General features: G+C 33.4%; 2 protein-coding genes across 9 annotated transcripts; one reads left to right on the top strand and one right to left on the bottom strand.

Moving 5' to 3' along the window:
- Positions 1-2,655: 2,655 nt before the first annotated feature.
- Positions 2,656-4,317, bottom strand: LOC110875076 (cysteine proteinase inhibitor A-like). The gene is made up of 2 exons (XM_022123316.2): positions 4,086-4,317; positions 2,656-2,849 (listed from the first exon to the last, which is right to left on the bottom strand). The coding sequence occupies exons 1-2, from the start codon at positions 4,185-4,187 to the stop codon at positions 2,673-2,675; spliced, it is 279 nt and encodes a 92-aa protein (XP_021979008.1). The 5' UTR covers positions 4,188-4,317; the 3' UTR covers positions 2,656-2,672.
- Positions 4,318-7,135: 2,818 nt separating this feature from the next.
- Positions 7,136-10,210, top strand: LOC110879959 (dihydrolipoyllysine-residue acetyltransferase component 4 of pyruvate dehydrogenase complex, chloroplastic). Of its 8 annotated transcripts, none has more exons than XR_002559105.2 (5): positions 7,136-7,613; positions 7,782-7,869; positions 7,968-8,064; positions 8,136-9,194; positions 9,908-10,210. XR_002559105.2 is itself a non-coding variant. In XM_022128509.2 (3 exons), exons 2-3 carry the CDS (start codon positions 7,995-7,997, stop codon positions 8,450-8,452), a joined length of 387 nt encoding a protein of 128 aa, XP_021984201.1. In that variant the 5' UTR covers positions 7,147-7,869; positions 7,968-7,994; the 3' UTR covers positions 8,453-8,576. The 8 variants fall into 8 exon arrangements, 4 of the variants coding, with proteins under 4 accessions (XP_021984201.1, XP_021984203.1, XP_021984202.1 ...); XR_004868106.1 differs by having other exon boundaries at positions 7,136-7,435; positions 7,533-7,869; XR_004868108.1 differs by having other exon boundaries at positions 7,136-7,435; positions 7,533-7,613; positions 7,782-8,064.
- Positions 10,211-11,298: the final 1,088 nt, after the last annotated feature.

Genomic DNA, 11,298 nt, shown 5'->3' on the forward strand with positions numbered 1-11,298 from the left:
TACCCGAGCCCAATACACCCCTAAATAGCGAGGTTCTGCTACAATGTAAGTATTATAACCCCTGGAGACGTATTAGATACGCTGCCCGATTGATCTAGGGTTCCGTAACGGCTGTCGTGGTTCTGCCCGACGTAGTCGTTGGAATGCCGTCTCGGGGAGGGTATTACTAATGTTAAAATGGGTTATTATACTAACACACGTGCTTTTGTGTTAATTATAGATTGTCACCAGGAAACCTTACGAAAAACCTAAAACAACAATGTGAGTTGATCCGCTTTTTGTTAACAGTTTTTACAAAACCTTAACTATTTTACAATGCAATTTAGCAGTGATTGAGTCTTTGTAAGTCTACAATTACTGCCGGTATGTTGGGGTTTTGTATACAAAATGTGAGTAACGTTATCATTGGACGAAGAGTTAGCCAATGTGTAATATGACCCTCTAGTCAGACTTGACAATACTGAATGAGTAATTGGGTAGATATAAACATTGTAATCGCCCTCAATACTGTTTAAATTAAATTAATATTTCTTGATTAAACTGAGATTCACTCACCAGTATTTTCCACTGACAAAATGTTTTTAAAACGCGTTTCAGGTAACAAAATGTGAAAGCCAATTAGAAGCCAGCTGGACAGCACTGAAGGCTTGGAAAAGTGGCTATAAAAGTTACCTAAATAAAAGAAAGCGTTTATTTCAATAAAGTGGGATTTATCCCTATGAAATTATATGTACTGAAAACTTGGGTTTAGCCATGTGTTTAATATTATAAAATGTGGTGGTTTACTCTGATAACATATTTCCTAACTACGGTCCTGATGAAAATTTCTGCTGCCAAATTGGATAAATAAACGTGATACCACCGAAACTGGCTCGCGGCCACCCGTTCCCGAGAACTAGGGATCGGAGGTTGCGACAATATATTATAAATAGTCATATGTAACATGTTATGTGTTCTTAAACCGTACTAGACATAATTATGCCTATTTAGGCATGTATATCGTATAATTTTATTTCACGATTTGTTAGAATTATTTTTTAAAAGAATACATACATGACTCACATTTTACTTCAAAACTATACAAAAATTCCTTTTAGAAAGTAAATTTTAGGTGACAAAACATAATAGTAAATCACGAATTATTTTCACAATTTTTGGGCGTATCTGTATTTTTGATGATTATACGGTTATACCGACATAATATGTTAGATCATCACCAATGAGCTGGTTTTTGAGGGGACTAAAAACGTGCACACGTGACACCTTGCCTCTCTCTTAGGTGTTGTTTGTTTTTCCAGAGGTAAAACGTCTGCAGTCTGCGGACCACATCTGCAGACATCTGCAGCTGAATAGGTGGACCAAACCTTTGCAGTCTGCAAGAAAAAGACTGTTTGTTTTTTAACTTCTGCAAGCTGCTGAAATAAACTAAAATATAAATAAACTGATTTTATTTAACTTAATTTAATCCATTAACAACAAGAATCAGCATCAACTCCAAAATTCTAACAATTAATTTACAAAAATTAGCATAATTTCAAACTGAATCAATCAATTAACAGCAAGAATCAACATCAACTCTAAACCCTGAATTGGATCATATGAAGTATATCAACAATTGACCAGAAAAGTACTAATTTTGGAATCAAAATAATCTCTACACATATTACTAAAAATAATTGAAATTACCCTAAATAGAAAGAAAAAAAACCATGGAAATTAATAAGAAAGCTAAAAAGATTACCTCCTTTGCAGAAAAAGATGAAACTTTTATGCTTTAATTCACAGTCTTCAATTAAATTATCAAAAGCCACTGAAAGATGATGAGTTCTTGTTAACCATTGACGATCATAACCTTCAATTCCATACCCAATTAAGAAAATCTGTTGTAAATCAAAAAACCCAATTCGACTTAAGCATTATTTCACCCAATTATCACCGAAGGGGGGTCGCCGGAGGAAGAGATGCGACGGAGATGTGGGGTGACGGAGATGTGGGGTGGCGGAGGAGATGTGGGGAACCAAGCACAACTAGGTGAACAGAGGTGGAGATGGAGATCGATGTGGTGGCTTCGACGGAGGTGTGGTGGCTTTGACGGTGGTGTGGTGGCTTTGACGGTGGCGTACGTATTACAATGGGAAGATGGCAGCCATGTGTGGAGGTGGAGATCAATTGAGGTGTTGGCTGGATGGATGCTAGGGTTATTTGTTTTGAAAGAGCAGAGAGGAAGGAAAAGGATAGAAGACCTTTGAAGACACTAGTCCACATCTGCTTGAGGAAGCGATCTTGAAGACCTTTTTTAATGAAAGCACTTCAAGAAAAACAAACACACTGCAGACTCAAACGTCTGCGCGTGGTCTGCGTGAGGCAGACATAAGAGGTTCTGAAGTGCTTTTGACAAAAAAACAAATAGCCCCTTACCCCATTCACACCAGTTTCTCCATCTCTCTCTCTCCTCCTACCTCTCACATACTTGATTTTATAGTGTAATTTCCCCAGAAACTACAACTAACTCTCTCACCCCCTTTGTCCCTAAAACAACAAAAACCACACAATTGTTTGTGCTCTTACTTTAATAATTTGATTTATGATTTTACATCTTTTTTCAAACAAAAAAAATATTATCAAATATTATCAGTTACCATATGGAGTTAAGGTGAGGTGAGGTGGCAGCATCAAACAAGTTTGAGTTCCTGCAATTCCTTGAAATTCTCCCATGGCTTAACCCACACCTTGGCTTGATAAGTTTTCTTCTCACCACCATCATTTGCTTCCAATTTGATATAATACATGGTACCTTGTACCACCTGCTCCTTTGTTTCTATTACTTTCACAAACTCTAGAGCTGCATTCTACATAAAACATCATCCATCGTTAATTCGTATAATTAATTATTATCTTACCTTTAATAAATCAATTATATATTCTTACATAATTGGTCTATCCTACACTACAAACACCCATCCTAGAGCATATATATTTACTTGAACCAGTCACATCCTAATAATTATTCCCCTACAAAAGTCTCTCAAAAACATCCTATATATACCAAACCAATTTTAAGCAAAATACTGCGATACTTGTATAAACACGTATATCTGTTGTTTTGTTAACCTGGCATATAAGTCAGTTATGTAACTTCGTAAATGTCTCTCTATCTATCTCCCAGGAAATTTCTAAAGCACTACATACAATTGCTTCTGCGATAAGAGTCAATTATAGTGTTTTCATCTAATACGTCTCAAGTCCAAAAATCAATCAATTGCAAATCTTCAGATATACTCATGAAGAAAAAAAATTAGGCTAGGACTTTAGGCCCAAAGTTTTAAAGAACAAAAATGATGAATTTATTTGTATGTATATATACACATATATATAAATTAAAATATAAATTTTAACCCCTCCGACTGCAAACTTTTTAATTTATTTTTGTTGACCTATTTCGAATAAACATGGGCGGATCCAAGGGTGTTTTTGGGCTTCCTAGGAACCCCTCGGTTTGGCAAAAAATGGAAAAAAATTAATGGAAACCTTGTATGATTTGAAAAAAATTAGTGAGAATCTACCAAAAGGAACCCGGTGAAAAAAATTATTGGATCCGCCACTGCGAATAAAGGATGAGGGTTGACAACTGAATCTTATTTATGAGAAAAAATGGCCAAAAGCATCAAGTTTGAATTTCATTGTGTGCCTCAAAATAAATTGAGCCGCCTCTATCATATTTTTTTTTGAACGGCTAATGTTCCATTTACACCAATAATTCTGAATTATTTCCCTTTGTATAGGTTTGAACCTAGAAGCTCTCCTATAAGAGGCATGTACCTCTACCAAATGGGCTACCCCACATTGGCTCTATCATAGTTATTAGAATGGGACGATCAAGTCTATACAAGCAATAGATGGATCATCGTACATGTATTGATATGTAACTCGTAATGAAACCTAGACTTGGAAATGAAAAGGATGTTGGAAATTTCGACCAGCCTAACTTGGCGTGCAAGGCTCAATTAGGAGTGGATAATTTCGATTCCTCTAATACCGATACCAATTTAGAGAGGATTGAGGATATGAACATGTGAAAACAATACCTCCTTCTTGTTGTGTTCCGCAATAGAGAATTTAGCAAGGTCATCGAAATCGACACCGTTATTATTGCCCTTACATTCGGAAATTCCTCCAACAACCGCCATTTTTGTTTTGCATGGAAAAACCTACGACTTCAACATCTTAACGAGGTACAAGGTATCGATAAAAGAGCGTGAGCCAAGGAGATGTTTACCAGTGGCCAGAAGCAAGACCTGAATCAACGGGTGGTTTGAGTGGTCAGAAAGATGTTGCGTGTGCTCTTAATTATTTTTTGAATTCCTTTATTAATAGAAAGTTGTCATGAATAGTAATTGAAAATTTTCAGGTATTTGTTTTTATTTTTAGTAATATTATATCTATTATTTATTTTATTTTTTAATAATAAATAGTATTTCAAAATTCTTAGGTATTTTTTATTATATTTGGTATTTAATTTTTGTATACATTTGTTTTTATTTTTAATAGTATTTTATCTATTATTTATTTGATTTTTCAATAATAAATAGTAATTAATAATTCTCAGGTAATTGTTATTAGTAGCATTATATTTAGCATTTAATTTGTTTTTTTATTATTATAACTTACGTTCGTTAACTTTAAAAAAATCTAAATCTGCATTTATGTTTATTTTTTTTAGCATTCCAAGTTATTTGCTCGCGCATTGTGATGGTATGTTAGCACGGACATTGGATGGGTATCGATTTGGTTCGTTACAGTACCGGTATGTTCATGCACTCGGTATAGAAGTCAACATGTGTTTTACATCGAGCGAAACGATAAAAACGGTAGCCGGTACCGACACTGATGTTATTCAAACGGTATTGATCAGTTCAAATTATATATTATTTATTTATATTTATATATTGATAGAAAGTTGTCATGAATAGTAACTGCAAATTTTTAAGTATTTTATTTTTATTTTTAGTAATATTTTATCTATTATTTATTTTATTTTTTTAATAATAAATAGTATTTAAAAATTCTTAGGTATTTGTTAATTATATTTGGTATTTAATTTTTTATACATTTGTTTTTATTTTTAATAGTATTTCATCTATTATTTATTTGATTTTTCAATAATAAATAGTAATTAATAATTCTCAGGAACTTGTTTCATTATTTTTCATTAGTAGTATTATATTAAGCATTTAATTTGTTTTTTATTATTATAACTTATGTTTGCTAACTTTTAAAAAAATCTAGATCTGCATTTATGTTTGTTTTTAACATTCCAAGTTATTTTCTCGCGCATTGTGTTGGCATGTTAGCACGGACATTGGATGGGTATCGATTTTGTTCGTTACGGTACCAGTATGTTCATGAATTCGGTATAGAAATCAACTTGTGTTTTACATCTACCGAAACGATAAAAACGGTAGCTGGTACCGATACCGATGTTGTTCAAACGATATCGATCGGTTCAAATTTTGACGAGACTGGTACTGATATTCAATTATCGTCACAGACAAAGTTTTATAATAATAATTTTTGAAACCGGAAATCATAAATATGAATACGGATACCGATGTTGTTTGGTACAATACGCTAGCGATTCGATGTTAGTTTATCGAAAGAAAAAACATTAAAAATAAATACCAATACAGAACTTACGTTGTTTGTTCGGTTTTGGTTATGTTCACTACGGTAGCGACAGGATATTTGTTATCAAACAAAAAACCATAAAAATTAGTACATACCGGTACCGAAGTTGTTCAGTCCGGTACGGTATGGTAGCGATGCGATCTTAATTTAGTGAAAGCTAAAATAATAAAAATAAATACTGGTACTGATACAAATGTTGTTCAGTCGGGTTCTGTTTGGATTTGTACAATAGCAACGCAATAGTCGTTTTCAATAAAATTCATATGGCAATTTTGAAACAAAAAACATAGAATGCAAACCAACCGAACCACTATCAACTAAACAGTATCGCTGCCAGTATCGATAATTGTTTTTATTTTTTTCGATCGATGTAAGGTTTTCTTTTTCGTTTACAAATATTGGTACCGTAATGAACCGAACATACACCAACCGAATTCCCGCCGCGAAGCGCGGGGAAAATCACTAGTTATTAATTGGTTAGTAGTGTGAGGTTCAATTTCATAGCAACTACTGATGTTCTCCCGTGCTTCGTGGCGGGGATTAAGTCGGTATTAATTTGGTTCGTTACACTACTTGCACTCGATATAGTAATTGAAAGAGAAAGCACTACATCGATCGAAAACAAAAAAAACACATATTGATATGGTACCTATATATGTTGTTCAGTTGATATCGGTTCGGTTCGCTTGCATTTTATGTTTATTTTATTTCAACATTACATTACGATATTTTTTTGAAAACGGATATTCTGCCACTATCGTACCAAGCCCAATCGAAACCAATTGAAAACATTTGTATCGGTACCAATATTTTTTTGGTGTTTTTGTTTTCAATAAACTAATACTGTATCGCTTCCATATTGTACTGAACATCATCGGTACTGGTATACATTCCGTCTTATTGTTTCCTGTTTGATAACGGATACTTTGATTGTATCTTAAAAGTTATATGAGATAACAAAATATACTTAAATCAATTAAAATAATAAAATAATAAAAAACCTTAGAAAAAACAATATTGAAAAAAATCAGAAAACAATTGTTCCCCTCTTTTTATTTCAACATTAAGATATATAATTTTTAAACGGATATTGTGTCGCTATCGTACCAAATTCAATCAAAACTAATTGAATAACATCTGTATCCGTATCAATATTTATTTTTAGTGGTTTTGCTTTCGATGAATTAATATCGTGTGGTTTTGCTTTCGATGAATTAATATCGTATCGCTACCATACCGTACTAAACAACATCGGTACCAGTATAAATTCATTTTTATGATTTCTTGTTTGATAACGGGTACTTTGATCGTATCTTAAAAGTTATATAAAAATATATATTTAAATCAATTAAACAAATAAATCAATATAATAATAAAAACCTAGAAAAAAACAATATTAAAAAAAATAAAAAAGCATTGTTCATGGCCTCTTTGTTTTAATTGTGAGAAAATATCTATTAATAGCTGAGAGGAAATGAATAGTGTTTTCTCTTTGTGGAGCATTTTGATTGGCAGGGTTTGACGGCTGTTTCATAGAATTTTCTCTCCACCGCCTGCTTCCCACCTCCCGCCAGATCAATAGGTTTTTCTCTCTCTCATGAAAACCCTCTGGTTAGATCCAGCAGCGACGCAACATGAACATACTAGATCAACACAGCCTTGAGAGGTTAGGGTTTGGTATGGGATTACGACGGCTAAAACTCGGTGGATTTCGACAAATTCCAGTTAGCTTTGGTGAGAATTGAACCAGGTATCAAGAATTATCATCTTTGTATTATTTCGGATCTTTTTATATGATTTGGGTTAATTTTATTAGCCTTTCTTCCCCACTTGGCCCTTATTTTCAGAGAATCGCCAATTCTTGATGAACATTAGGATTTAGGCACCATGACCCCTTCTTCTCCAATATTCCATTATAAAACCCTTTTGTAAGTGTTCTTTTTTGTTGTAATTTCGAACCCTTTTGTTTTCTCCAAATGGATAATCTTTAATTTGATCGGGTTTAGGGTTTTTACATCTGGGTTTCGATTAGATTATAGTTATTGATATGGGTTTGTTTATTTGGTCTTTCTTTATGTCTCTCTAAAAAAATCGAGAACCCATCCCACTCTTTATCGCTTATAAATGTGGTGTGGCTTTGAGGTGTGATATGGCCTATTGAATTGATGACTACAAGGAGTATAGGTATGATATAAATGTTACCCCTTCATTAACAACAAATGAAACCAAGAAATATAATTTTACAATTACTTATTTAAACAACTGTTTTGAGTTTATGAAAGGAGACATTGGCCCATATCAAAATTTACATGTTACTGAAGCAACTTCCAGCAAGAAAAAATGGACTGCGAGGTCTGTGTTTTTGGTACAAAGACCAAGGTAAGTGCTATATAATTTCAATTATTAATGTATCATTTTGAACAATCACTAATTGAACTGTTGGTCCTCAGACAGGAAGATTGTTTTGATCCCGTATGCGAAGAAATCGGCGAAACAGTATAAGGTGGGTATTAATAAGGTGACAGGGATTTGGCCATTTGGGAGGACTATTGCAGCTAAAGCGAGAACTGTGTCGGTTAAAAGTGTAGCTCCGGTTGTGGCAGAACCTGTGGATGCTACTACTACCGTTCCAGTGAAATCGGCACCTGCATTACTGGCTATATATGGAGCGACTATTCTTCCATTTACGATGTTGCAGGTTGCATTGCCGAAGAATATGATTGAGAGTTTGTATGTGCCAACGTTTCGGGTTGGTTATCCTGTTTGACGGATGCTCTTGATGCGCTGTATGTAGAGGTCGAGCTTTACTTTTACTTGATTATAGTTGTTGTTTAATTGAATTTTGTGTTTGGTGAATTGGATTGTTGGTTGGTTGTGGATGTTTAGGTTAAGTCTAAGGGTGTACTATGACTGTTTTGCTAGCAAAGGCTGCTGTAACACCCCTAATATATATATATATATATATATATATATATATATATGTATAGGATAATGCTTGGTGAAAAACCCCACTTTCTTAAGAAACTTAGCAAACTATATTTGTGGCTATGATGTTGCCACGTTTGATCTGATATCATGAGTGTAACTTTTAAATGAAGGTTATATTAGTAATTTTCTTTACCCCCCTAAGAATTATGAGATGACCTCTTCATTTAATGCCCATCAGATCGTACATTCACAATCCCCCATATTTATTTTCCATATTTCCCTTTTGCCTTTTATCTCTTCTTCCTCACTCATCAGAGAATTTTCAATCTTCATACTTACACCAAAGTAGCAAGCATCTCCATTAATATCAATGGAGACAAATCCACCAACCTCTGAATTAATGTCGCCGGTCCGTAGTTTCCCAAACCTGTTCTTTTGCAGCGACTTCCAAAACGATGAGGTTTTGGTGTTTTTATTTTCATGAAAGAAATCAAAGAATCAAGATGCTGTCAAAATGCTTGAATTAATGTTACCAGAGTTTGGCATCAAGTTTGACAACGACAATGAAGAAAATGTTTCAGGTTTGTACAACGATTATGTCGTTGATGTTGTTATTTTCATGAAAGAAATCAAAGAATCAAGATGCTGTCAAAATATTTTCATTTTGGTTTTAGTTTCCTTTCAATAATAAGTTGGTTTTGATGATTAACTGCCATTTACTTTGATTTTCGTTCTTCACAATTGGTTTTATTTTTTCCAGAATTAAGAATGTTGCCAAAAGATTTTTAATTTTCAATACCATTGATTTTTGTTTCAAAAGAAAGAAGGACGTTTATATGTAATAATATTTCAGTGTTATTGAGAAAGAAGTGTTCTAGGCAACCCAGGTTTAAATCTCTGAAATATTTAATCTTTTTTCCTTGCTTTTCACAATTTTCAAAAAAAAAAAGACGAAAAAATATCAAAAATTATTCATAAAACCTGGATGTTAATAGGTTTTTGTGAAATGGTTGTTTTAGAGATGAAACATGTTTTTTTTTTTTTGTGTTAACATGGTTCTTAAAAGGGGTAAATGTTTATGTAATTTACAGGTTTTTATTTTTGTGTTAAAAAGTTATGCTTGGTTTGCATAAGAACTGATTTTTGGTTGTGTTGTGATTTTATTTGAGAAAAAGATTGCAATTTAGCTAAAAAGTTGTGATGTTGTTTGAGAAAAAAGATTTTCTGGCTATGAATGTGTTAATAGTTATGTGTGGTTAACGACTTAACGGTTATCTTATCTTTTTGTTATTAGGATGGTGATGGATACAAGGGAAACAAGATCCAATTCTCGGGACCGTTGGTTTTGTCAAACGTGGATCAGATGCTTAAGGATCATGACCATGTTTATGTTACAGCACAACACAACTAACACGTGTTATAGTTTGAACTTCATTACATGCATGTGTTACATGGGACATGAAACCCATGTACAACGTAACACGTATTAGTGCTATGTATTTTTGTTTACTAGTAATATGTAATGTGAGACTCTTCTTGTTTTCTCTAGTACACGATGTTAAAACGGTCTAGACTTAACACATTTTCTGTTGGAGGCGCCCGTATTTGTACCTTTACTGTTACAGTTACTATTGAAGTTTATGCATCCATTATAGAAGTCTCAACACATGTTATAATAGAGGCTTAACCCACGTTATATCATGTTTACTCTGTTGTTATTAAGTTACTATTGGAGTTTATTCATCCACTGTGGAAGTCTTTACACACGTTATAATAGATGCTTAACACACGTTATACATTTCAGTCGCTTAACACATGTTACAGTATGTATATACACATCATGGTGTTTTGGAAACTAATAGCTTATACATGACACCATGTTAGGTTAAACCAAGATTATAACAGAGGGTTAACACATTTTATCCCAGGTATACGGTGTTACGATATTAACTTATATGTTCCATATTAACTTGTACACGTTTTTACTATCAGTATATGCACATCATAGTGTTTTGCAAACCACTTTCATATACATGAATACAAGTCGGGTTACAACAAGATTATAATGGTGGAGGCGCTCGTATTTGTACCTCTACTGTTACAGTTACTATTGAAGTTTATGCATCCATTCTGGAACATGTTATAATAGAGGCTTAAAACACGTTATATCATGTTTACTCTGTTGTTGTTAAGTTACTATTGTAGTTTATTCATCTATTATGGAAGTCTTAACACACGTTATAATAGATGCTTAACACACGTTATACATTTTCAGTCACTTTAACACATGTTACAGTATGTATATACATATGGTGTTTTGGAAACCACTAGCTTATACTCATGTATTCAGGTATAACAGAGGCTTAACACATTTTATTCAGGTATACGGTGTTACGATATTAACACATTTTATTCAGGTATACAAGTGGGGTTACAACAAGATTACGATATTAACTAAGCTCCCCATTAAACTCATCGCCCCCGTCGACTGTTTTCACCCTTGTCACATGTTAAGCAATTATATGTTCCGAACAGACAAATTGTAACACATGTTAGATCAGTATATACACATCATGGTGTTTTGTAAACCACTAGCTTATACATGAATACAATATTATATATTCCAAAATTACCGGTACATGTGTTACCATAAATGGCTCGTTTCATATTACACGTTACATCATG

The sequence above is a fragment of the Helianthus annuus genome, chromosome 9, assembly GCF_002127325.2.
Source record: "Helianthus annuus cultivar XRQ/B chromosome 9, HanXRQr2.0-SUNRISE, whole genome shotgun sequence".
NCBI classification, from domain to species: Eukaryota; Viridiplantae; Streptophyta; class Magnoliopsida; order Asterales; family Asteraceae; genus Helianthus; species Helianthus annuus.

Bases quoted from the DNA above. Each gene is read 5' to 3' on its own strand.
- LOC110875076 (XM_022123316.2), bottom strand. From the start codon at position 4,187: ATGGCGGTTGTTGGAGGAATTTCCGAATGTAAGGGCAATAATAACGGT. The intron at 2,850-4,085 runs GTATTGTTTTCA...TGTTTTATGTAG, and splicing joins CGGAACACAACAAGAAGGAG to AATGCAGCTCTAGAGTTTGT.
- LOC110879959 (XM_022128509.2), top strand. From the start codon at position 7,995: ATGTTACTGAAGCAACTTCCAGCAAGAAAAAATGGACTGCGAGGTCTG. The intron at 8,065-8,135 runs GTAAGTGCTATA...GTTGGTCCTCAG, and splicing joins TTTTTGGTACAAAGACCAAG to ACAGGAAGATTGTTTTGATC.